The sequence below is a fragment of the Calypte anna genome, chromosome 7 (assembly GCF_003957555.1).
Source record: "Calypte anna isolate BGI_N300 chromosome 7, bCalAnn1_v1.p, whole genome shotgun sequence".
Lineage (NCBI taxonomy): Eukaryota > Metazoa > Chordata > Aves > Apodiformes > Trochilidae > Calypte > Calypte anna.
Genome location: NC_044253.1, coordinates 16852159 through 16876518, shown reverse-complemented (window position 1 = coordinate 16876518; position 24360 = coordinate 16852159). Strand labels below are relative to the sequence as shown.

Sequence of the window (24360 nt, the reverse complement as noted above, 5' to 3'; positions counted from 1 at the left end):
AACATATTATGTGTCACCCCACATTTGTGAAATTATGTATATACAATGTGCTGTATACTATTTTGCTCATACAATCAATCCCATACGCTTGTGCTTAGGAATGTATTTGTTCCATTCTATTTGGTGGGTTGGTTTAATTTCAAAAAGATAATTTTCTCATTAATTAGGTTAGAGGTTCATTATCTTACGTGTGTGACTGAATAGTTTTTCGTGAGAAACAAATAGTGGTATTGCTTATCTTTTGTGTATCTGAGGTATACAAAAACATCTCTCTAATTCTGCTTGCCTGCTCTCTTTCCCTCTTTCCTTGCCCTTTTTTTCTGTTTGATGTTCTTCAAGAACCCTGTCCCTGGTATTATCTTGGGGAAAGCTAAATCAAGCCGTTATTCACTTGCTTTTGTTGTTTGGGTTTTTTCCCCTCTTTCCTTTAAATTCCAATAGAGAAGGTCCAGATCAAACCCTGTAAATTAAAGACCCAAGCAGAGAAACTTTAAACTAGAGGATTGCCAGAATTCTGTTTCACCATTTACATCCTGTCTAGGCACTCAAAACTCTCATGCTGGGCCCTTATATGAATTGTTTCAGGAGCCTTTTATTTGCAGGAAATATTCACAGATGCAGACTCAGTATTGCACACAAAGACAGTATGATTGTTGATATATTCAAAATCATTAGGTTCTTTCAATACTCAGCAACCAAACTATTGATTCATGTGTGAAATAATGTAAAACGGGCCCCCATCTCTTTGGGGCCCGTTTATTTTGTTTCTTTTCCAAATCAAACAGCAAATAGATCTCTAGATTCAACTTCGTATTCGTTTCTATTACTTTGGATTTGTAAGTCTCAATTTTATCTAGTTACTAGTGTCTTGTCTTAAATTCATAAATTGTTACGCTGTTATCATGAATAGCACTAGAAAAAAAGAAAGCCTTAGCCAAATCAACTAACAATAAAAATTAGAACATTGGGTTATTTTAAGCTAACAATAATGTACTTTACTTTTTAATATCACTTTTCCTCTGCTATTTTAGTACTCTGAAGCAGATGGCCAAAATGTACATACGAATGTACTTACAAAAAAGGACAAAGGTCTATTACAAAGGTCTATTGACAGTCAAAAAATAATGTACATTCCCTATGGCAAATCACACATTTGATCTAAAAACTCTATGTAACTTTGTAATTAATATTTTAAAAGTCTGTGCAACTTTATCTCTATATCCTCTACAATTCCTGGATGTAAGACAGAGATATGAGCTAGCTCTGACCCATGCCTGTTTTAGGGCCTGATCCAAAGCCTACTGTAGTCAATGGCTACAGATGAGGATCTAGTTTCAGTGAAACTATTAGTTTTGGTTTATAAAGATTGTTTTGTTTAAATGAACTGGTTAATACTGTCTATTAGTGCATTAGAAACTATAGTATATATTTCCATGCAAAGAGAAATAAACAGTATCAGATGCCTTTGGAAAGAAGGTGATGCTATAACCACATATTAAATACAAAATTATTACAATGTGAAGTAAATTATGGCTGTCATTAAACTGGAACAGATTAATTACAGGTTCACATCTGCCCTCCTCAGTATTCCTGTATATGTCATAGTGGAAACTGTGCACAAAGGCTTGCAGCTTCAGCCGTTCCAACCACTAGATGCCCACAGATGTCAGTGCAAGTTACATGTGGGACCAAGTCCTATTTCCCTGGCACTTCAATAAACTCTTAGGAGGCAAAGTGGCCCCCCCCAGATTCTCAGATCCCAGTTGGGTCAGGATTGCCTGAGGCATCAGGGAAATCTGGATTTAGCCCAAGTAGAGTATCTGTTACTCTCTTGTTTTTCATGTAGAAGTCATCCAACAAAAAACTTCCTCTGAAAGAAATTATAATATTTTTATTGCTTTTAAAGTAATAAAAAACTTTACTGTTTCATAGATAGCTTTTAAGTTCTGTTTCTGAGAAGGCTGATTCTGCTGCTCAAAACCTTTCTTCCGTAGGTCACCCATTTCAATACTGAAATACATTTCAGAGTATACTTGTTTTGAAGTGATGTTGTATTTCATACCAAACATTTGGTATTTGTACAAGAGATTTTATTTCACAAGGCTACTTTCTCTCTTCCCATAACTTGTATCATCAGCAAAGATCAATTTGATATGTAGCCAATGTTTCCAGTCCTTGCAATCTCTCTCCAAATGACCAAACGTACTGAAATTGGGCAGTAAGTTGTGCTATTCCTCTGCTATGACTATACGGTAAGTGTTCTGTGCACATTCAGAATCATCTGGATGGAAATCATTCAAATAATTAAGAATTTATCAGGAGAGAGAAAATAGAAGGGCTTGGTGAGGAACATCTCTCTTACCGAGGGATATCAAAGAACGAGGCTCATTCATATGAGACATCCTTTTAACAGCATTAATTTAGATCTTTTTTTTTTTTAATTTTTTACTAACCCCCCAGATTTCAAGAACTGTCAAAATCTTATTTGGCATTTACCCTAGAAACAAGAGCATTGTTCATCTTTTTGTTTAAAAAAATGTATTGTTTTTATCTTGTAGCATTTGTACCAAAGCTCATCATCTTTTCTTTTTTTTTCTCCACCAAATTTTGAGTGGGTTTATGTATGGTGAGTGTGATGAAAAAGTCTTTCTGCTGTTTTCATAAATCTTGTTTTGACCTGAGGCTGGACCTTGAGAGTGGACAAAACATTTTTTAAATAGTAATACTTCTATTAATTGAAGAGTTAAACTGAATAAAAGAATAATCATTAGCAATTTTAATGAATTTGTATAGAATAGTAATTTCAGTAATGTATGTTAAATGGCTAATTTTTAATTTCATTTATGAAAGTTTCATGTTAACTGTATTGTATATGTCCAGACTGCATTCAGCTTTGTTTTGTAATATAACTAGTGGGTAATGAGTCTGGGATGCAAGACTCCGATGTCAAGTGCAATACTCTCCATGTCTTGTTTGCCTTTATACAAAGTTCAAGTTTGTTTTGCAGTGGTCATAAGGGAGCTATTGACCCACAAAATTTATCACACACAATCTGAAGGTAAAAAACCAGACAATTTTTATCTTTGTCTATTTGAAAGAAACACATGAATGGCTCAACTTGTTTTTGTAAAACAGAAGCTATTTAACCTTGAATAAAGATTGTGAAGTTGAATGAATTCTTTAATATTCTTTCATGGTTGTTTCTTCCTATTCTGTTTTGACATGTGTCTTTATCATTGTTTTCATATGATTTGATGAATCTTCACAAATGTATGATGCTTTGGCATACTCTAGAGCTTATTTTGTAACTCCTCCCCCCCCTTTTTTAAGACAGCACATAAAGATAAATGTCTGGATTTTCTTCTATTTCTGATCCTTTTGCTCATTTCAAGGAAATGAGTTAATGGATGAATGCTGTGAGCAACCTATTTCTGGAACTCTGATTGATTACATATGGCATTCTTTAATGCAGTGATCCCTAACCTGCACAACTAGCTTAGAGCTAAAGATACATTTATTATGTGTCACAGCAATAATCACTTTTTGCATATTTTCTCTTTAATTTACTTAATCCTTATTTTTCCTCTAATGAAAAGTCATGCATTTCAATGTCTTCTAATTTCCTGCTCTGAGGAAGTAAACATTCCTCTGCACCCTGGACAGAACTGCATTTGAGTCTATGGTATTATCCAGGGACACAGTAAGATCATATTCTCTTGCATTTCACAGTGGATTGTAAAAACTGAAACAAATGCATAATATTTTTGACATGTAAATTAGAATGTATTCTATCCCCAAAAGTCTATACTTTTGTTTGGTTTGACCAATGGTTGTTTATGGTTGTTGATGTAAATACATATTGACAGCAACAAAACCATAGAATCATAGAATGTAAGGTTGGGAGAGACCTCAAAGATCATCTGGTCCAACCCTTCTAATATTATAGTTTATATAAGATGTTTCAGCACCCTGTTGAGGTGAGACTTAAAACTTTCCAAAGTGTGGGAATCTTCCTCTGGGAGACCGTTCCAATGTCTGACTGTCCTCACAGTGAAAAAATTACCTCTTGTGTTTAAACCGAATCTCCCCAGGAGCAACTTGTGCCCATTTACCCCTTGTCTTGTCTGTATGACTCCTTGTAAAAAGGGAGTCTTTATCTTCTTTGTAGCTGCCCTCTAAGTTTTTTCATCAGAAGAATCCAAATTCTGAAGTCTATGGGAGGAAGATGCTGAACTAGTTTCTTGCAGCTGCCATCCCAGACAGCTTGAAGCAGTAGGCGCAGGTATTTTAGGTCAAATACAAGAGGTACAGAATACTCAATCTGCCGAATCCTTGTTTGGCTGTGGTTCATTTGATGGTCATCTTGTGATTTGTCTCATAACACATTACTATGGAAGACTTTGCCTCCCTACAGACACAGGAAGGGGGAGTGTGTCAAAAGTTTCAGTAGCAATTGATCAATCTTAAGGATTTATAGGACTCTTACCCAAACTGTTCTTTTCCTGGTGTGATATTTTTCAGGCTTAATTTCTACATCACGTTTTTTTCTTGGGGTTTTTTGTTTGTTTGTTTGGCGGTTTTTTGTTTGTTGTTTTTTGTTTTTGTTTTTTTCTTCTGATGCTTTCTGAATCAGAACATAAGGAACTTTATCAGAGAGGTCTCTCATTGAACACAGTATGTTCTGTGGGTGTTCAGTCAGCACCCTAAAAGAGCTTGTGGAAAGACTTTTTGTCCACTAGTGGCATTTGGGAAATTAATTCCAGAATACATCTAGGAATTTATTGTGGACTGGATAATCCACGTGAAAACCATGTGGACAATGTTGACTTTAAATTGGACTGGTCTTAATCTAGTTATCTTTGTTTCATACTAAGGAAAAAATGTCTGAACATGTTTAACTCAGTTTATGCGATTTGCCGTACAGTCGCCGATTTAATTAATTTAGATAAGATTTTGAGTTCTTCCATGTTGAGATTCTAAAGAGATAAAGGAAGAGCAAGATGAGTAGACGGGAATTTTCCTGCCTTTCTCCATATCAAAGGCCAAGATACCTGGCCTGACTGGTTTAATAGCATTGGTGGTAAGTCATTACCACTGGTTAAAAAGTTGTTAGGGCCTTTCACTGACTCATAGTCATCTACTCTACTGCAATTAAAGCATTTAATTTTTTTTTTTCTGCACATTTGCATTTGATGACAAACTCTTCTCATGATAGTAAATGGAATTTCCCTGAAGTGAAATTATGCTATTCTTACAAATTATTCTTGTGTCTAGCTCTTTTATAGGAACAATTCACAAGCAAATGTTATTCTCCTCCTGCCTGCAGTGACTAGAGATCATTGGGTTTGATCCTTCTAATTTAATTTCTAGCACTTGTTAACAAATTTTCAGTTTGGGCATGAAGGATGTCTTTTCTCTTACCAGCATAAGAGCAGAATTTCAGCTAGTGGTTCCCTAGTGCCTAACTGTATGTATCTGTATAGAATATAAAATATAATTACATAAGTATTGAAGACAGATTCTACCACTATATGAAGCCAACGGAAGCTCTGGCTTCCAGAATTTCTTAAATTCTATTGCTAACAATGGAAGGCTCTATATATATCCACCCTAATGGCAGCCATATATGTTTTAAGAATACAAACCCTACTTAGAGAGGTACTTGTGTCTCAGTTACCTTATAAGTAGGTCAGCATATTCAAAGGCTTGAAGTCGTTATAAGCACATAAATGCTTAAAGGAGAAGGTAATGGGAATGGGCAAGAGGCAGCTCTGCTGCCATTCGCCAGTTCTGTTTTATTGCAGTGTTGGATTTTTTTCCTTAACACTGCATTGGATGGACTATGTGGATGTCTGTCAGCTATTTAATTTGATACTACTGCTAATCAACAGCCAGCCTGACAAACTGTCTTCATAGTAACAGTAAAATTTCTACCTAATATTAAAGCATCTGTATTAAAACAAACTATTCTAGATCAGTGTTGTGAGCATTTACTGGGAGAGAAGGAACAGAGGGCTTGGAAAGGTGGAGATTCACCAGCGGGTGGCTCACCTGGCACAGTAACTGCTAGGTAGGTAGTCACTCTCTCCACTTCATCCCCCTGCAGTAACAGCTGCTAAAGCAGCAGCAGCTAGAGCAGCAGAGTTTTAGAAGTACAAGGCAGTATTAACACTCTTGTCACCCTTATAAGGGAGTTTTTCACTTTGGAAGAGGAAGTTTCTAGGCAAAAGCAATGAACAGCTAACAAATAAAACTTAGAAAAAACCAAAACAAATTAAAACGAAACAAAACACATTCTGACTAGTAAACATCAAACTGGTGGTTTGCAATGAGGGATTTCAGCTAACCTAAAACTGGTCAGTGTAAGCTGTTCCTTAGGGTGGGCTTAACCAGTGCAGACTGATAGGGACCAAAACTGCAGTGCCAGGCAGCTGGGGTGATTGCCTGGGAGCATGGAAGGTTGGAGTGGTAACAGAAACAGGTAGAGTTGCCAAAAGGAAAAGGGATGTTGCTGGGCATGGTTGGGAAATGTCAGAGAAGACAGGAAAGGTGGAAGCAGTGCCTGCAGTGCCTGTAGCCAGGTGTAACTGTAGTGGCAGAGCTGATGAATGAGAATAGTTCTCTGCCTGGGGTAAACATGAAAAAAATTAAGAGAAAGGGAAGACATAGACAAACTTTGGAGTTGACACAAGTCACCTAGGAATGGCTACCTAGGAATGGCTATTTTTCAGAACTAAACAGGATCTTTGATGGTACTTCTGAAAAAGATGGAAATGTGGCTTGCTGGGCACACTTAATGCAAGCAGTTCTAGTCCTACTTTTTCTTCCTAGTTGTTCTCTGGTTTGGTATTTCCACTCTGGCTGGTAGGAAAAAAAGGTTTAAAAAAAAATGTTGAACACAATGCACTGGATCTGTGTGTGTGCCTTGGGAAAACAATGGGTTGGTGAGGAAATGGAATTAGCATGAATTTGATGAGGGCTTGTTTTGTACATGAGGGCCACGAACACACACACTGGATTCGTACCTCTGTATAGTCTCGTATAGAAGGCTGAGTTTACTTAGTGTCTAAGTAAAGATATGGGAAGGTATTGAACATCTGCGCAGAGTATCTAAATAGCAAAGGCAGATAAGCTCAGACAAGTGCATATATATATATATGGTCCAAGTATACACAAAAAAACACAAATCATCAACAGAGAAAAAAGGAGAAAAATATTTACAAAAAGTGGATTCCCAACAGAAGATTAAATAAAGGAGCCAAATCACTAATAGCAAGTGGCTCGAAGAAGACAGGTAAAACTTAGAAAACCCAAACAAATTAAATTGGAAAGTTATACAATTCAATGTGCAAGGTAATATGAACTTCAGAAAATGTTGCCAACTATGTTGGGTTTACAAAACACTCTGCCAGCAAAGATATCTTATTTTTGCAATTATGTAGGTATAGCGTAGCTTTAAATACCCAGGCAAGTATAACTGCAGCTGTACTAAAAAAGATCTTCCAGTTTAGTAAGAACAGATCCAAGACAATAAAAAACTGTTTAGTCAAAGACCTGAATACAAAGAAGAAAAGAAATAAAAAAAAGAAAAAAGAAAAACAGAAAAAAAAAAGTAGAAAGGAAAAGTACTCAGAATTAATAAGCTGCTGATTTGTTTTAGTAAAAGATTAACAGAAATGTTGTTATGTTCATTATTAGGAGTCTGAATGTGCTTACTTTAATCTTACTCAAGCAAGCAAAAAAATTCAGCTGAGGGGGAAGTGAATTCCCACAGACCAGAGCAGCCTCAATTTTTGCTCTTTTTGCTCACTGACACCTCTGTTTTTAAATGCAGTACCACAAACACACTGTGATCTTTTGGTGTGACCCAGAAGTAAATTGTGGAGCAAGGGAAAACCCTTTTCTGGAGCTTAGTATTCAACACCGTGGCCAAATACTCCTAATGAGATGTAGACAATTCTGAGGGGCCAAATCTTACAAAAATGCCTCATTAAAAAGCTTCCGTCTCAGAGTCTGAAACTGAAAGCTATAGCTTTCCTGAGAAGTACATTACAATGCCTTGAGAGTTATAACCCATCTGTCTTGCAAAAGCTGGAGCAACAGCAGTCAAGAACAGCTTGTTCAGCAATGTTCCATGCTGTTAGTTCTCTGCCAGGCATTTTTACCATCTGTTAAACTGGGAGAAACCCTTCCAGTTACCTGCTTAATTCTCAGTCCCTTCTTCTACAAAACAACCAGTGAGAAGCTCCTCCAAGCCCAGAAATTTGTTTCCATCATTGTAGCATGATTGAGGTGGACACGGGGGAACAGAAACTCAGTTCTTGTATGCTCCAATGCTGTACATTTACTTTTATAATTTAGGTATACATTTATAGATATTTATATACTTGTTTGCTATGCATAAAGAACAATGCAGAAACATGCTGATGCAGACTGAGTTAGCTGTCCTGCTGATTCCAGTAAAGCTACTCTATATTTAACCTAGCAGTTCTGCTTTTGACTTTCCCTCCACTATCCCTAGCTTCCGTACAACTAGAACTCAACCCAAGCAGCACAAATACTGCTAATACTTGGCTCAAGACAGAGGTGAAAAAAATGGAAGAAGGCAATTAATTTTTCTCATGCCGATATAAAATCACTTCGAACTGACAAACTGACCTAGCTAAAAACCCAAGTCTCTCAGTGGGGTCTGTAGAAGTGGGCATGCTCAGGGACAGAGCAGAAAACTTGTGAACACAGATTGTGCTGTCATGGTCTCCCCTTCCAGTGTCTGTTTTCCGTTCCTTTTAGGGTAAAAGTACCTGGGGCGCAGGCATGAAAAATTAAGGTTTTCCAGATGGAAAACAGGACTAATATAGAGCTTTTTGTCCGCTTGATTCCATAACCCTGATCTGGGCAGACAGCCCGAGCTGGCTGAGCAACGTTTCCAACCCCGGCTCCAATCGTGATCGACGCGACCTCCGCCTCGCCCCTCCCGCCGCCGCACCGAGAGAGCCCACGGGCCTCCCCTCGGGGCAGGGCTGGGCCGCCCCTCCTCGACGCCGGGGTGGGATCGCTGCTCTGCCATCCTCGTGGCAGGGCTCGGCCGGCCGGTCCCCCGCCGCGACGCGGGTGGGCGCAGCGGCGCGGCGATGTTGGGCGCACGGCTGCGGCTCCTGGCGTGCTGCGGGCTGCTGCTCGGGGCCGCCGCCGCCCTCAGCCGGGATGAGGTGCCCTCCCTTCGGAGTGAGTGACGCCTCCGGGGGGGCGGCCCGGGAAGGGGAGGAAGGGTGCAGGGTGCGGACCCTGGGGGCTCCGCCGGTGGGGCCGACCCGGGGCCAGCTAAGCCGTTCGCCCCGCGCCCCTTTCCCCCGTGCAGCGGAGGGGGAGGCTCCGGGCTTCCCGCTTCGGGGTGTACCCCGCGCTCCGAGCGCTGCCGGCGGCCGGGACGTGTCGGGGCTGGAGCTGCAGTTGTAGATAGTTCCACCCCAGCCATGAGGAGCTGGGCAGGGTGAAGGTCTCGTCCCGTACAGGTTTGAGGGGGTTTGGAGGCAGTGAGGGGCCGAGGGCAGGCATTGAACCGCTGCGAAAATGTCCCGCTGGCTCAGCCTTGGGCGTGCTGTCCTGCCCGCTTATTATTCTGCTGCACATGGGTTTTGTTGGACCTGGAGGGAATATTTTTTTCTCGTTTCCAGTAAATGCCGGTTATTTTCACTATTGCAGCGTAAGCAGCTCTCACTGCTTTTTGGAGGGGAAGGAAGTGGGAGGTGAGAAGGAAGGAAATGATATCTTGTTCTCCTGGTTTTGCTACTGCCATTTATTCTCTATTAGCTGTATTGAACCTAAGTAAACAGGAACTTGGTCAGCTATCGGCTCGTTGTCTGTGGCTTCACATTAGCTTGGGGCTTCGTCTCTGGGAGTTTTTTATCACTTTGTCTTTGTATGAGGGGCCTGAATGTGTAAGTAGGATGTTTCCACAGGCACCCCCACCCTGTCAGTTACTATCACATGAGGCTATCTCTCATGTGATATGAGAGGCTATCTCTCATTTCTTCTTGGGTCGTCTGGGGCTTGCAAGTGAGCCCCTTGCAGCTCTTCATCTGCAGGAATTTGGGCAGGGGAATCCTCCCTGACACTGGGAGCTTTGCAACAAAACCCTTCTATGATACCACCTATAAAATGGAGGGTGTAGCATCACAGGCTGAAAGGAGAGGAGAGCTAGAGGCATATGCTAGATTTGATGTTGTTCCAGTTGTCTTGTTGCCCTGGAGAGGGCTGAGGTGGGGCCCATGGAGTTGTCAGGGAGCTTGTCAGCTCTTGTGTTTTACTTCTGCCTTAAGCTGGCAGATTGCAGTTGCAGTTTGCAACTGGGCAGTGCAGATCATATTCAGAAGGGGGCTGTGTGGCTCAAGAATTACAGTCTGGTATTTTTTGGCTGAAGTTGCTGCAGAATGATAAAAGGAAACATGCTGTTATTCACAGAGATCCTCCAGCAGGGTTGTTTGCATAGGCTTTGTAAGACCCTTATCTTTTCTCAGCAGTCGTTGTAACTCTTCATAGCCTCTGCAGATAAAGGCCTACAAAGGTTGAGAATCTTTCAGTTTTAAGTTATGTTGGTCCCCTCACTGCCAGAAAGCTGCTGCATGGGAGCTGCTGCAGGCTGTTGGGGTGGATGTGGATTGCACAAGAAGTTTGTTTAAGTGTGAATTCCACTATCATAGTGAATTGACCTCATTAATCAGTGTTTACTGGTGCTAACAACTTCCCAGCTTCAATTTATCTAGCAAATTAACAATTTATTTTCTTGGTCAACCAAGGTAAGACCACTGTGAGAAAGAAATACCCTAACATGAGAGGCAGAAACCCTTTCTGGCCATGTAGGTAGAGGCCTCTGTGTCACCTGTGGAAGAGTGGTCAAGAGAAGAAGGATGAAATCAGCACAAACTGCACAACCTTACAGAAAACCCAAAATCAAAGGGCCAAGCTGAGTATCTGATGGTTTTCAGTGAGCTCAGTCATGAGAACTGTAGAGATAGGATAGATTAAAGGAACCTTGCTCTGCCCTAAATGGTTGATTACTTAATGTAGCTAGATGCTGCTAGATGCCTGGGAACTGTAGTTACATATCTCAGGCTGAGTCTCACCTGCTGCCAGACAGAAAGGCTTCCTGCTCCTGCTCTGTCACAAGCTACCAATGCCTACAGTCATGTGGAAAACATCCGAGGTTGCCAGTGATACAATATGCAATGTAGCTCTGGCCTCTCTCTAAGTCAGATTGATCAATGAACTCAGTGCAGCATCTGTAACTGAAAACCTCTCCATAATCTATATACTCTCTGTTCTGCTTGTTGTGTGCACATTACACTGGTGAGCTGATCCCCTATCTGCTACACAGCACTGTCCCATTGCTGCTTGAAAAATCTTTCTTTTCTCGAGCTAATTCTAAATTGTATGTACAAAACATACATACAAGAGACACCTGCTGCAGGATGTTTGGGGAATTACAGCATCTAGAAAGCACACGTGGCAGAAATAATTACTGTAAAATTCAGAGGCAAAGTGGAAGTTCTGCCCAGTTTTCCTTCAAGGCATAAAATAAATATTGTCTGTAGCATGAGAGGAACTCCATGAGTTCATTACCATTGGATTTCAGAGTGAATGAAATAGCTGAGCTGTTCTGAGTTTGTTTTTCTGATTACCAGTTCATCAGCTGCCCTCATTTTTTCAGTGTACATGCTCAGCTAAGCATTTGCTCCCAAGATGTTAAACAGCTGAGTTTTTTTCACATACTTATGATGTGATATCCCATTCTGTGAATTTCTACATGATTCCAAGAAGACTGGGATGTCAGGCTAACTCTACATCTGCTGTAGGCCAGGGTGGTTGTGTATGATTGAACAATATGCATCCAGTAGGGAATGCATACTTTAACCCTTGACCACCACTTCTCATGCTATAGATAAAGCCTCCCCTTTGTGTATGCTATTTACAGTGCAAATTATTTTCTTTCTGCCTCCATAGTTGCAGACAGTGAAGAATGGATATGGCAGAGAATACAACAATATGAAACTTAACTATTTGGTATTTACTTTAATTTCACTGTCTAATCTTCCCCAGAGAACTTATAGTATATAGTATGACTTCTTTTAACACTTAAGTCTGTACTGCTTTTTGGGTATTTCTTAGTGACTGGCAGTTTTTTTCTTTGGACATGACTGTTTTTTTGGTTTTGGTTTTTTTGGTTTGGTTTTTTTTGCTGTCCAACTTGAGAGATCTTATCTAGCCTTATTTTTGTAATCTTGCAAATGGTCCACATGTAAAAAACTCAGCTCACAGTAAATTTAGACCAGGACTCTACTTTTTGAAGTGCCTGTTAATCTAATGGATACTTTCAATTTTCTTCCTAAATAGCTCAAACTGAAACTTTTATGTTTTGGTATTGTTTGATCAGTTGCAGTATTGTACAGATTGAATTTTTAATTTGTTTTTTCCCTTTCAGATAAAGGGATATTTATTATTCAAAGCGAAGTCTCCAATTTGTGCATTGAAGTGGACACGGCTGGCCTTGTTCTGGAGGGCTGTGGTCAACTCTCAAAAGAGATGTTATGGAAATGGGTATCCAATCGCCGCCTTTTCAACATAGGCACAAGTACCTGTCTGGGACTGAACATCAGTAGACCAGAACAGCCATTAAGTATGCTGGAATGCGATTCAACTCAGCACTCATTATGGTGGAATTGTGATGGAAAAGCATTAGTTGGTGTATCAGAATACAAATTAGCTGTTGAAAACAGCAAACATATTGTGGCCAAAAAAAATTCCACTTACCAGTGGAAACAGTACATGTCCTATGATGAAGACCTTTGTGAACAGCCATTTCAAGGTAAATATAAAATTTAGACATAGACATGTAGACGCAAAAAGTTTCCCAAGTTCTTTTAAAGCACAGTTGACTGCTTATAATCTCTTCCAGCCTCTATTGTAATTTGGGACTAAATTTTTTTTTGTTTTTTAAATAAGAAATTTCTCAATAAGAAATTGAGAGGAGCATACCACACAATTGATTTTTTTTTCCTTATCTGTTATATGACCAAAAAATACACCAGCATTCTTGCAAACCAGGAAATGCTCATTTGGGATTCTCTCTAAAGTAAAAAGTAGAGATAGTGATTTTTTTTTGGCTGTCCTGCAGCTTTCATGAGCAGATAAACCCAAAGATAGATCACAGTGTGCATTAACCAAAAGTTTGTAGCATTCAGCACCTGGACTCTGAACGTGCCAAACTTTGGGGCAGAGATCAGGCTTTTGATTAATCCTGTTGTACAGTCAGCGAAGGTGTAAAAATATAGGTCAAAATTCAGGTCTGCAGACCTTAACAGTTTTCCAGGTATAAGAACTAAGATAAACCCATTGAGTACACACAGCAACAGACAGTCTGTACCCTGACCCCTTCCTTGGCATTCCTGTGCAAGGAAAGGCCTGATGTTTGCACAGCATGTCTCAGACTGGAGCTGTTGATTCTCCTCATTTGAACTGGGTGTTCAGGTTGTAGATCTGATCTCAGTGCTTTTCTTTGTAGGTGTAGCTGGACTTGGGCCTCTGCCAGCTCCAAAGTTGTTCCTTTGGGAGCTGTGATAGCTGGGAAGGCACTATAGTTTCCAACCTTTTCTTCAAAACCTAGTGGAGTTTATAATTAAGGACAGAAGATAGGAAGATGAAAGCAGACAGGGTTTAGCCCTAGTACTGCAACATCTGGGAGAAGAGGATCAGCCTTAAGCAACTGCTTCCAAACCAGTTTCAGGACAAAAGTAATTAACTCCATTAGCAAAACACCTGTCATCTCCAATTTCTATTTTCCTCCTTCTACCTTAGTTTATAAAGATGCAAATGCATAAAAGCATAAAAAAATGCATGAACACGTAGGGGACATCTCCACCTTCAAAATATAACTGCAGTAAGAGGTCTATAGCTGTCCAGCTTCCTTTCTTGCCAGGACTGAGATAATCCCCTTCACCAATGCTAGCAGCATTGTAGTGGGCAGAGAGAGAAGCAATCCTGATTTTTTTTTTTTACCCTTGTTCTTTGTATCATCTCTTGAAATCAGAAGGCTTTAAAGGCGATTTACAACATATAAACTACTTTCTTATATGTGTATAGCCAGACATTAACTCTGGAAACCTTTAGGAACCTGGCAGTATGTACTTACCCTGTATCTGAAGGACTTTAATCTTTAGGCTATCAACTTGGAATCTTTGACAAACAATTTCATTGTAAGTGTGACTGGGGTTCTCTGACCTTTAATAGAAGCGTGAAGGTTAAGGAAACACTCATTGAGGTAAAGCTTTTACAGCTTTAAGTTGCACTGGATTCTCTTAATATTTTGGTACTCAAAGTACAGTAGGAAAATGTTTAATTATTTTTATAAGACATTAGTTGTGACAACAGATGTAACATCAGTTCTTTAGTTAGATTATTATTCCTTATGGTATAAAAAATTATTTTAAAAAATTAATAAATATTTCTTTGTCTTTTACATTTCCTTTCCCATAGAATGACAAAGAGAATGAAAAAACATTAGAAATCTACTTTATAATCTACTGGGAAGAGCCAGGGAAATCATGCTAAATTGCTTACATGTCATAGACTAACAAATAAAAAGAAGTGGTGTTTGCATCTGAGCATGTTCTGATTCTGCTAACTATAGGTTTATGTAGTTGTTCTGAAATTTAAGTGCTGATTTTATGTGTGAATTGTTCAACTGTGTTTTTTTTTTCCAACTGGAGTTAGTTCTTGAGAATGTGCCTTGTTTCAGGGTGACAGATTTAACAAACTATTATTTCTGAATTCTCTTCACTGAAATTATGTTGCTCATACTTGTAATGCTGCATTGTCAATTATAAATTACAACTAGAAAATAACTTTATGCAATTTATTTTCATCATTGCTGCCAAACATAAGACTAGTGAAATATGGGGGTGAAGAAATTTCTCTGGTCTGCATTCTTTTAACCTCTGCATTTTGTATATTCCAGAAACCTACACCTTGCTGGGAAATTCTTTTGGTTTCCCATGCATTTTTCCATTTAAATATAACAACAAATGGCATTATGAGTGTATCAGAGATGGAAAGGAATTTGCCTGGTGTGCCACAACAACTCACTATGAAGAAGATGAAAAATGGGGATTTTGCCCAAATGCTGGTAAGGTGTTCCTCCTCACTTTAGATTTTATCACAATTTATCATGTTTGGCTTTTGGAGACCGGAGTTCTCATGCCAAATGCAAAACTACAGGGGGTGAGCAAAATGTTATTTTGTGCACCTCATTGGCCTTACCCTGCAGCTAAATCTCCCTCCCTATCCCAGTGATACATGGGAGATTTTCCGAAGCAGATAAAATAAGGGGTGCTCCTGCAGTCACATTCTGCTTTTGACTGTTATATCTTGCACAACTCTTTTCTTCTGTGCACTGCTTGGACATGTAATGAGAGGACTTAGAATGATAAGACTAGAGAAAAAGGCCTCAAGTTGCCCCAGGGGCAGTTTAGACTAGATCTGAGGAAATAATTATTTAGGGTAGTTAGGGATTGGAATGGACTGCCCAGGGAGGTGGTGGAGTCACCAGCCCTGTAGGTATTTAAAAGCCATGTAGTTAAGGCACTTCAGGACATGCCTTGCATGTGGGTGATACAGCTAGAGGTGATCTTAGAGGTCTTTTCCAACTGTAGTTATTCTGTGGTTCTGTGACACATAGGTCTTGGACCTAAAAATTAGAAAGAATTTGAATTAATGATCTTTACAAATATTAAACATTGTCATAGCATCTTGTAGCTTTTATTTTGCATAAATAAGCAAAATATTGTCTTCTGTCTGCAGAAGTGGTTTGGAAAAGCCCTCCCTGCTCAAGCTGTTTTTCAGATCTTTGTTATAAACAGATGCAAATATGTCTTTGTAATGGGGATTTCTGGGTAACTGTAATAGAAGGTATTTTCAACCTTGATCATAATTTGAAATGAAAGTAAATTTACTATCTTGAGTGTATGATAGAAGGAGATCCAGGTGACTTGTCCATAAGTTGGGTGAAGTCTTTATAATTTGAACATTTCAACATTAAGCTTTAGAAACAAATGATCAGCTCCTATAAATTAAAATATAGCTCCATTGGCTTAATGACAGCTGTGAAAATCACTAGTAGCTGCAGATCAGATCTTGGGTATTTAATCAACCACATGAAATGAGGCTGAGGGTTACAAAGCACTGGAACAGGCTGCCCAGGGAAGTTATGGAGTTCTCTTCTCTGGGGATACTCAAAACTTGCCTGGATGCAGTCATGTGTAGCGTGCTCTAAATGATTCTGTTGTAGTGTGAGAATTGGACTAGAGGATCTCTGGAGGTCCCTTCCCAATCTGACAGTTCTGTGATTCTGTAATTCTATGAATGTGGATAACATAATTTTATAAATGTGGAGCAACATTTTATTCTGTAGTGCCCTATTTTCAATGTTCTTTAACAAAAGTACATGAAAGGAGTTCATAATAGTGTTTCCATTGGATTTAATTAATTGAATTGTTAATTAATTAATTAATTAATTGAATTGTTCAAAGTGTAATATTTCTGATGAATTTGTAGTCTTGGCTGTCAATGATGAGTCTGTTTTTGAGCAGAGAATGGCTGTGACATTTTTTGGAAGAAGAACCCTGACACCCACCTTTGCTACCAGTTCAACCTTGGGTCGGTACTGACCTGGCATGAGGCTCGGGCTGCCTGTCAGCTGCAGGGAGGAGACCTGCTCAGCATCACCCACCCTGAGGAGCAGAACTACATAAGTAACTTAAGCAGTGAGTAGATGTTTCTCTGGGAACCTTGTAAGAAACCTGTCATTAGATTTCCTCTTCACCCATGAAAAGGGGCAAGCTTTGGAGCTTACTGTTCTGTGTGCTGTCTCTTCCCATTGCTGCTTGTGGAGCTGTTTGGAAAAGCAAGGGTGAAGGTAAGTTACAGCCTTAATAAACTGAGTGCAGATGTGGTGGTATGTGTTATGTGAGGCTGTGATTATCTTAATTCTTCCTCCCCACAGAGACTCTGATCTACTTTTGCAGTTGTGGTTACAAAGTATATTTGTTTGCTTTGGAGAATTATACAAATATTTACCTTCTCTGCAGTGTACCCTGATGTTGCTTCCTCCTAAGCTTTCTTTGCAAGCTGTACTTCACCAAACGGGGATGACTTGGACATTTATACAGGCTTAAAGTAAATATCCTCTACAGGAAAACTTCCATCTCTGTTTTCAGAAATGGAAGGTTTCCCTTCTCTGAGAAGCCTTTTGCTTCCTATATGGCAACAGGAGTGTCAGACAAGTTTTGCAGGGCCTTCTGTTAGCCTTCCTTTGGGTATTCAGCGTGTGGAGGAGTGGGTGGTGGAGCTGCATTGTAAAAGGCCATCTCAGGTGTCTTGCCCATTGCTTGCCACCATTGCTGATTTTCAATTGCATGATATAAGCAAAAATTAAGGTTTTAATATTATTTCATAGCTTGTTGATATGCTTTCAGGCTGTGAAGGGAGTGAAACTTGTTCAGATCATGGAAAACTGAAAAGGGTTCGCATTTATGTCCCTGTTGTAGATTTAACTTCTGAGGTCACCAACAGTTTCTGCAGGAAGTCATTGCAGAATGAGTAGCTTTTGAAGGATACAGACCTCTGAGTTCATCCTTTTCATTTCTTTGTTGATTAATGAGGTTGTAGACTTTTTCTGTGTACAGAAAAAACAGCCTGAACTTTCTGGAGACTGATTTGAGGTTTTGTTTTATTCCTATTGTAAAAACTCTGGACTGCAGATCTATACCTGCAGGTATTTTAAAACATGGCAAAAGTGTGAAATATTATGATGTTTATTGTTTTTGTTTCAGAGCAGTTAAATGCCACAAACTTGATGCTGTGGACAGGCCTGAATCGACTGGAGGAAGACACTGGCTGGCAGTGGTCGGATGGAGAACCACTGGTGTTTGTGAACTGGAGAGCAAGTACTTGATGTTCCTCTTGGATATGTTATAGCAGTGTCATGATATGCTCCCTGCAACTGCAGCTTAGAAACAAAAGTGCTGTTCCCACAGTTACGTTTAAAAACCAGTGTGCTTCTTTTCTTTAGAAATGTTAATTGATGTTAATGAACTAAAAGCTCTTTCTTAGTTGCACCAACTGAGATGCATCTGTTCAACGCTTGTTTCATGAAAGAAACGGGTTTTAATTTGTTTACATTAACATGCTGTAATTATCTTCAGTATATTAACTTGAGCTTTTGTGGCTTGGTTTGCTACATTAGGAGGTGTGTCCATCAGCACATACAACATAAACACTGGAACTTGTTTTTCAACCTCTCTCCTGATAGCAGCTAAGGAGGGGTTGTTACACATGTATAAATCATGGTCAATTTTCACCTGTCAATAATATTGGTGTAATATTACTGGAAGTTTGAGTGTTGATACATTCCTTTAATAATGTTAATATTAATGTTAATACATAATATTGATACATTCCTTCAATAAGATGCAGAGAGCCATTTTACAAGAATGAGCTGAATTTTTGTAATCCTGTATTTCTCAAAAATGTGTTTGCAGATGTCTCTGATAACCGTTTTAGAGAAAATTATTGTGCAGTCATTAATTCAAAGTTGAAGTATGGCTGGCAAAGTTATTTGTGTGAATCTGGATTGCCCTTCATATGCAAAAAAAAATTAAATAAGACAGAGCATGAAACATTGGGTAAGTCTCTCAATGTTAACTGCATCCTGTTTGTGGGTATGGAAGGAGAAGAAGAGTCGGCTGAATATAGTCAGCAGAACAGTCTTAGATGAACTAAATGTATGGGTTTGCTAGTTTAAGTTAAATACAGTGTAACTCAACTAAAGTAGTAACACTTTCCTCTGTTTAAATACAGTCCTGGAAAACATGTTGAGAGCCTTAGATTAATAACTAATTTTAATATTCATATAATTTTATTGGTTCCTTACATGATCATAGGCTTACACAATGCTAATTCTCTCTAAATTACAATAGAACCACAGTTCTGAGTTTAAAAATAGGTTTTACAGCTTTGAATAGAATTAACCAGTGGTCCCCAGAGAAGAAAGTTGCATAAATGCAGCTTAAAATGTTCAATTATTTTAATAGCATGCTGTATTTTTAATATCAAAAAAAGCATTGTATGTATATTTTTAAAAATACTATATAATGAGTATAGGGTATATAGTAGGCAGAATGTCTTAGAGTCCCATTCTGTGGGGGAGTTAAACACAGAACTGAATTTATTAGAACACTGATTTTTGTTTTGATAAGAACAAGTTATATTGATTCAGTTTCTTCCTAGTAACATGAAAAGAAGTTCTGCTACATGTTGCAGATAATGAGAAAGGACTTAACCCAAACTCTTCATACATAATGCATCTGAAAAAGCATTGGCTGTTTTTCTGAATCAGGTTCTGAGGTAGTCAGGGAGATACTATATGTTTTAAACTGAATAACAGATCCATTACTGTGTGTGTGGTGGTCCAGCAGCCCAACCATATAAGTCATAAAATAAAGTTGTAGAAATTTTAGTTAGCTTGGTAGGTGATGCTCCACAGAGCATGCAGTTTGGCCTCCTTAAGTTATCTTGGCTGACTGTTTTCAGCATTTGTGGATTTTTAAAAAAAGCTCCGAATGTGTTATGATGTAAGGATAACCTTGGCATTTTGATCTAATATACACAAACTCTGTTTGCTTGATTGAAAGACACGTGGAAGTATTATGCCACTCGTTGTGATGCTGGCTGGAACCCATACAATCACAACTGCTACAGACTTTATACAGAGGAGAAGAGCTGGAACGATGCTTTCATCTCATGTCAAAGTGATAACAGCTGGCTCATTAGTATATCCTCCAATGCAGATGCAGAGCTGCTCCTTAAATTGCTTGAAAATGGTGAGTTTTGGGAGTTAGTTCAACCTCTATAGTGTTTCCTGAAGTGTTTTAAGATGCTTTTGTTCTCTTAATATTTTTATCCACTTATGCACTATGTTACACGGCTCACTCAAACGTTGTTAATAGAAGAAAGCACAATGCATACTGCTTCTAGGAGTCTTAAAAATGATTACTGCAGAAGGTGATGCTATTCATATTTAAAATGTAGAAATTAATTCGCAGAGTAAATATGGTGAGGAGACAGTAGCTTTTGTCCTTTCCTGTTCTTGACTGGTTTGTTGCAAACTGTCACAAAATATTCAGTGATCATCCTTATGCAAAAATTATGCTTAGAAGCAACAGTTCAGAATAGCTTTTGTTTTCAAACTAGCCTTGTCCAGCCATGCAAATTTGCTGCTGCTGTTATGTTGGCAGAGTCCCCATTGGTGGCAGCAGGGTTTATCAGAGGAGTTCTGCTAGTCCACCTTGTCCTAGGATAATTATACAAGGAACTTAATGAACGAAAGCTCCTCAGTGCAGCAATGCCAATATTGTGTTCCTCCAGCTGACATCAGTGTGCTGGCACAGCTGCACTGTTTGACCATGAGTTTAAGACTCCCAGAACCAGGGCACAGGGACATGTTTTATCAACTTTGCCCTGTCCTGTGGTTACAGAACAGTGTGTTGCTCTGGATTTACTGGACATCATCTCCCATTATTATCCTTCCTGACACCCATCCACTTTGCTATCCTGTCTGTCTTTTTCCTAAGATATTAACCACTCCATCTTATCTTCCTCACTTCTCTGAACAACCTCTCTAGATACCAAATACCACTTTTTCCAGTGATACTATGATGGAGAGATGTAATTGTATTCATCTTTGAAGTCTGCTGCTTCTGTTTCAGACCTGCTTCAGGCTTCTGATCAGCAGAAGGGCTACTCTGCCCAAAAGCCTGTCTACTTTTTTCTGGGTGTAGTAGCTGGTCAAGTAAGACGTTCTATTAAATCACAAGGCTTGTCTTTCTTATGTTTTCTAGTCACTGTGGCTACAGCTGTGCTGTTACTGGAATCTGTAAGTGTTGCTCAGAAAAACCTGAAGTTGAGTGTGCCGTGGAAGATTCTAAAAAGAAATCTTTGCCTTCTGTGTTAGGCTTTCTGTCCTATTCACTTAAAAAAAAGTGCACTGAGTTGTATTTTTCCGCATTTCAAAACATATTATCATGTACGTTTGCCTGTTTGAAATAATATAATGTTCCTGGGCATTATTCCGTCAGTTAGCTTTCCTGAAATTCATACATCACTTTTTTTTTTTTTTCCCCCAGGAAGAAGGTAATTTTTATGATAAACCCATGAAAAATTTTTGTGTTGATGTTACAGGAACAAAAAGCATTATTTCTTCATTAAAATCTAAACTCACTTATTCTTTTACAGAAAATGCAACTGAAACATGGATTGGGTTATACAGTAATAGCACCTTAGTTGTTTTTGAGTGGTCAGATGGAACGCCAGTAAAATTCTCCAACTGGAACAGCCAAGAACCTGACACCTTTCAAAGAACAGGACAACTCTGTGTTTCAGCACAAGGATCTGTAAGTTTCCTTTTCTTTTTGAAAGAATTAGACACTTTTATTGTAGCTCATAATACTTTTATTTTCCCTATATGCATGCTTTTTTAAACCATGACCAGCAGATCTTGTCTTTTGATTCCTAATATATTCATATATTCATGTTGTGAATGCCTTCTGCAGCACTGATGCACAAAACTTTAATCCTAGATTTTGAGCTTGTGGTCAATGAAAAATGTTACACATGTAAAGCTTGCCAAATAGAAGAGAACAAGTTCAAGTAGGTATGTTGTAATTTATGATGTATCAGTCGTGATCTTGAAAGCTCCAAATTTGTGCTTTGAATAACCCGGCTGTGCCTATTTTACATTGCTGTCAATATTTTATAAATTTTATGTAGCATCTTTCAAAAACCAGATAGTAGTCTAGATCTATATAAGATTAGAGAAGTCCACAGCCAGAAGTCAGACAGGTGCTGTAAAACTGGGAATGTTTAAATAACTTCATGCCCTGTCAAATCACAGAATGTTAGGGGTTGGAGGGGACCTCAAGAGATCATCAACTCCCCTGCCAGAGCAGGACCGCTTAGTGTAGATCACACAGGAATAGGTCCAGGTGTGTTTTGAATGTCTACAGAGAAGGAGACTCCACAACCTCCCTGGGCAGCCTGTTCATGTTCCGTCACCCTCACAGTGAAAAAGCTTTTTCCTATGTTTTACATGGAACCTCCTTTGCTCCAGCTTGCACCTGTTACCCTTTATCCTATCATTGGTCATAACTGAGAAGAGCTTGACTCCATCCTCCTGACACTCACCCTTTACATAGTTATTTACTCTGATAAGGTCTCCCCTCAGCCTTCTCTTCTCCAAGCTAAAGAGACCCAGCTCCCTCAGTCTTTCCTCGTATAGATGTTCCACAACCTTAATCATTGTGGATCTGTGCTGGACTCTCTCTGTCCCTCTTGAACTGAGGGGCCCAGAACTGGACACAATATTCCAGATGTGGCCTCACCAGGCAGAGTAGAGGGGGGAGGAGAACCTACTAATACACCCCAGGATGCCATTGGCCCTCTTGGCCACAAGGGCACATGGTCATCTCTCTGTCCACTAGGACCCCCAGGTCCCTTTCCTCTGCACTGATGTCTAATAGGTCAGTTCCAGCCTATGCTGGAACGTTGGGTTCTTTCCCAGATGCAAGACACTACACTTGCCTTTGTTGTATTTCATCAAATTTCTCCCTACCCAACCCCTCCAGACTGCCTGGGTCTTGCTGAATGGCAGCACAGCCTTCTAGTATGTCAGCCACTTCTCCCACTTTTGTGACATAGCAAACCTGCTGAGAGAACACTCAATTCCCTCATCCAGGTCATTGATGAGTACGTTGAATAGTATCAGTCCTAATTCATGGCACTGTTAATTTTTTTCTGGCTTTGGTCATAAATTTACTCTAACAGTGAAAAATACTTAAATTGACTAATGTGTGACTTGCATAAATGGCATTATAATGTTTTTTTCTCATAAAGTATGTTTTGCCTAAGTGAGAAAACTATCAAGAAAAGGTTCTGCTGGCTCTCCAACCATATTGCAATACTTAACTTGTGGGAAAACCAAGACAATTACAGTGACCTGAAAAAGTGGGTTACCATTGAGCGCAGAAAATAGTCCTTTGATGAAATTGCAGGGTTTAAATACACAAAACCACATTTTACTCAGTTTAGAAGTGTAAACAAACAAGTGAAAATATAAAATACAAAGGAAAACGAGGTTCAAGATAAAATTCTTTGAGCATTATTTTTGGTATATGTCTGGTATGTATAGTTGTCTGAAAATTGTATTCAAACTTTTTAGTATCTTGAGTAAAGGCTGTTCAAATATAAAGATTATCTTATGAAGAAATATGATAGGGGAAGGTTCAGTACAGGATTCTGAGAAGTGCTCTAGCACAGCAATAGTTAATTAAAATGCATTGCATCCCAAAGAGTTATTCAAAGAAAAAAACCCTTTCACATGAGTGATTTGAGAAGTGGTGCTTGCTGAAAATGTTGGTAGAAATAAAGGGATCATCTAGGGATAAATAAATTGAGTGAGAAAAATTACTTGTTTGTGTGGAAAAGCTAAAATAGAGGGAGGGAGTGTAATCTGTTTTGTGTGTATAGATATGCATGATAATATGAGTATGTACAGAATATACTTCTTTCTTTCCCTTAGGAAGGACGTTGGAACGTTAAAAACTGTGAAGGCAGATCTTTCTACATTTGTGAAAAATCAGGGGAATCTAATAATGTCTCTCCTGAGCTGGAATCAGGTTGTCCAGAGGTAAGGGTTTTATTTGCTTTAGAGACTTACTAGCAAAATAGAATTATATAGAAAAGCTCTAAATATAGCTCTGGAACATATGGATGTCAACAGATAATTTTAGGTTTTCATATTAAACACAAGCATGTTTTTTTAGGAGAAATCTCACTGTTTACCTTAGAAGTATGTAAACTAAACTGTAATGTAAGATCAAAAGTTTTCCCAAGTTGCCTTTCACGGCTTGTGGTGTTGTCAGCAGTTGTGACCTGAGTTCCTATTTCTTTCTAGATCAAAAGTGAAAATTCTTTTCTCCACCATCTGTGCAAATAATGGCTGTTACACGATGCCTTATCCCACACATGGTTTTCATACATTGAAATGGAATGTCAGGGTGAAAAACAATTGGTTTCATTGACACGGAGAGTGAACTCTTCCACTGGTACACTAGCATTCCTTTGGCTTTCAAATACAAATGTGAAGGAGCCCAGCCATTTAAATAGGATATTACAACAGGTTTTCAGGCACTTAGGCTGTAGTAAAAGGTAGCACGTTAAAGTATAATTTTATTCACTGCTGGTTACTTTTCATGG

The 24360-nt window shown here is 39.0% G+C and overlaps 1 protein-coding gene across 1 annotated transcript in view; it reads left to right on the top strand.

Annotated features, from left to right (window-relative positions):
• Window positions 1-9097: 9097 nt before the first annotated feature.
• Window positions 9098-24360, top strand: part of PLA2R1 (phospholipase A2 receptor 1) — a 43131-nt gene continuing 27868 nt past the window's right edge. Inside the window, exons 1-9 of the mRNA XM_030454528.1 lie at window positions 9098-9225; window positions 12479-12862; window positions 15011-15178; window positions 16641-16814; window positions 17883-17996; window positions 18591-18734; window positions 19743-19931; window positions 21343-21500; window positions 23684-23791. Of these exons, the coding sequence (XP_030310388.1) occupies window positions 9132-9225; window positions 12479-12862; window positions 15011-15178; window positions 16641-16814; window positions 17883-17996; window positions 18591-18734; window positions 19743-19931; window positions 21343-21500; window positions 23684-23791 (1533 nt within the window). The 5' untranslated portion in view covers window positions 9098-9131. The remainder of the gene's footprint in view (window positions 9226-12478; window positions 12863-15010; window positions 15179-16640; window positions 16815-17882; window positions 17997-18590; window positions 18735-19742; window positions 19932-21342; window positions 21501-23683; window positions 23792-24360) is intronic.